Below are 1915 nucleotides of genomic sequence, written 5' to 3' on the forward strand. Positions count from 1 at the left end.
TTCTCTCCACCACTACCACTATCATCTTCTTCCCCCTCCTCTCTCTCTCTCAATGTTCTGAGCGACCCAATCCCAACATCAACCACATTATCGCTCAATACCACCGTCTCACCCTCCTCCTCAGCCGTCACCCTAACCCTTTCGGCCGCACACTCCCCTATCGATGTCGATCGCGACTCAACAGCACCACCACCACCACTATCACCATCAGCCATCGCTGCAGTTAACTTCACCACCTGAATGGATTAGGTTTTCTCTGCACACACATTCAAAGACTGCGACTTTTTAAGGGTTAATCGAAAACACTCATGAGCAAGGTTAAGATCTATGACTCTAACCCTTAATCCTCCAAGCTTTCGCCATTGATTTCATTGTCTCCCTCGAGAACTCCCGCGTCGCCAACATCAACTCCGAGCCTCCGACATCTCCACTGCACACTCCTGGCTCTCCATCCGCATCCTCCCCTTTCTGTCCGCCATCTCCGTCGTCGCCATCACCGTCGGCAACGAGTACCTCACCACCACCGTTGACACGACTATGGTGGCGCCGGCGCTAACGGAATGTTTGAGTGGTTGTGTGAAGTGAGGATCGTCGATGGGGTCCATGGAGGCGCACTTGCGTTTGAGGGGGAGTTCCAGTGGTTCTTAATGGTATTGTCGGTTTTGCCGAAAAGGAGTCGGGTTATAATGGCCCATTTGTTGCCGAACCGAGCGTGAGCTCTGATTATGGTGTCATCTTCTTCGGAGGTGAAAGTCCGATGCTCCACCTGTGGGGAGAGCTGGTTGCACCATCGGAGCCTGCAAGATTTGCTGTAGCAGAACATTAAGAGAAAGAGAAAGAGAGAGAGAGAGGAGGGAAAGAAGATGATAGTGATAGTGGTGGAGAGAAAAGTAGTTTAAAAATTTTATTTAATTTTTTAGACTTACTTATAAAATTATTTTTTATGAGTACAAATAGTAATTTTTATTTTATATGAGTAGATATGTCAACGTTTTTAACTTTTGTGAATAGATATAATAGTTCATTCATAAAAAATGAATCTATCGAAAAGAATAATAAAGAATGAGATATTTTCGAAATACAAAAGTTGAGCCAGTGTACTGTACCGTGTAGTGTGTATAGAGACAAAGCACGTGGGAAGCGTCCCTCTCCCTTTCATGGGAAACAAGGAGTGTCATCGTGTAAGTCGCTGAAAGGATGACGTGTCACAATAGGCGGCAAGTATTAGCAGCCACGTCATCAGTATAGCCCCATAGAAAAAAGAGTGAAGAAGAAGGAGGCAGCGGCAGCACTTTCCACTCACCCACCTCGCTAGGACACTTGTCCCATTATCGACACGTGTCGCATCACCGTCGGTTGGTTTTGGCGCCAATGAAGGCGGTGGGTTCCACGTCGGCATTATTGGCGGGAAACCGAAGCAACCTCCTCTCTCTCTACTCTCACAGTCACAGTGTCACTAACCCTTTTTCTTTTGCGTATCCCACATGCCCTTCTTTTCTCCCGATGACCCTATCTCTTTGGCGCTCCACTCTCCCCATTGGTCAACTCAAACCTCATCATCATCATCATCATCCATGCATGCATGCATACTCCACATCTTCCATTTCCACACCACATGTCCATGCTCCATGGTCCATGGCATGCCACACGTGACTCGCCATCATGACAAGTGAAAATATCTTATAAAAATGGGACACAGAATAATGCATATACAAATATGGTCACGCACACTCTCACACTCTCGCTCTGCTACACTCACGTCACGTGATCTCCTAATTATATATATTCATACTTGGATTAAAATAAAAATGGAACCTTATATATTTAAAAATTTGCCACTTGCATATAAAAGAATTTGCATTTTGTAATTACAAATATAGTTAAACAAAAAAGACAATATCCTAATTTTATCTTA

General features: G+C 44.9%; 1 protein-coding gene across 1 annotated transcript; it reads right to left on the reverse strand.

Annotated features, from left to right (window-relative positions):
- Nucleotides 334-1399, reverse strand: LOC107616177 (transcription factor MYB1-like). The gene is made up of 3 exons (XM_016318171.1): nucleotides 1308-1399; nucleotides 620-797; nucleotides 334-552 (listed from the first exon to the last, which is right to left on the reverse strand). Exons 1-3 carry the CDS (start codon nucleotides 1397-1399, stop codon nucleotides 334-336), a joined length of 489 nt encoding a protein of 162 aa, XP_016173657.1.

The sequence above is a fragment of the Arachis ipaensis genome, chromosome B09, assembly GCF_000816755.2.
Source record: "Arachis ipaensis cultivar K30076 chromosome B09, Araip1.1, whole genome shotgun sequence".
In the NCBI taxonomy this organism is placed as follows: Eukaryota; Viridiplantae; Streptophyta; class Magnoliopsida; order Fabales; family Fabaceae; genus Arachis; species Arachis ipaensis.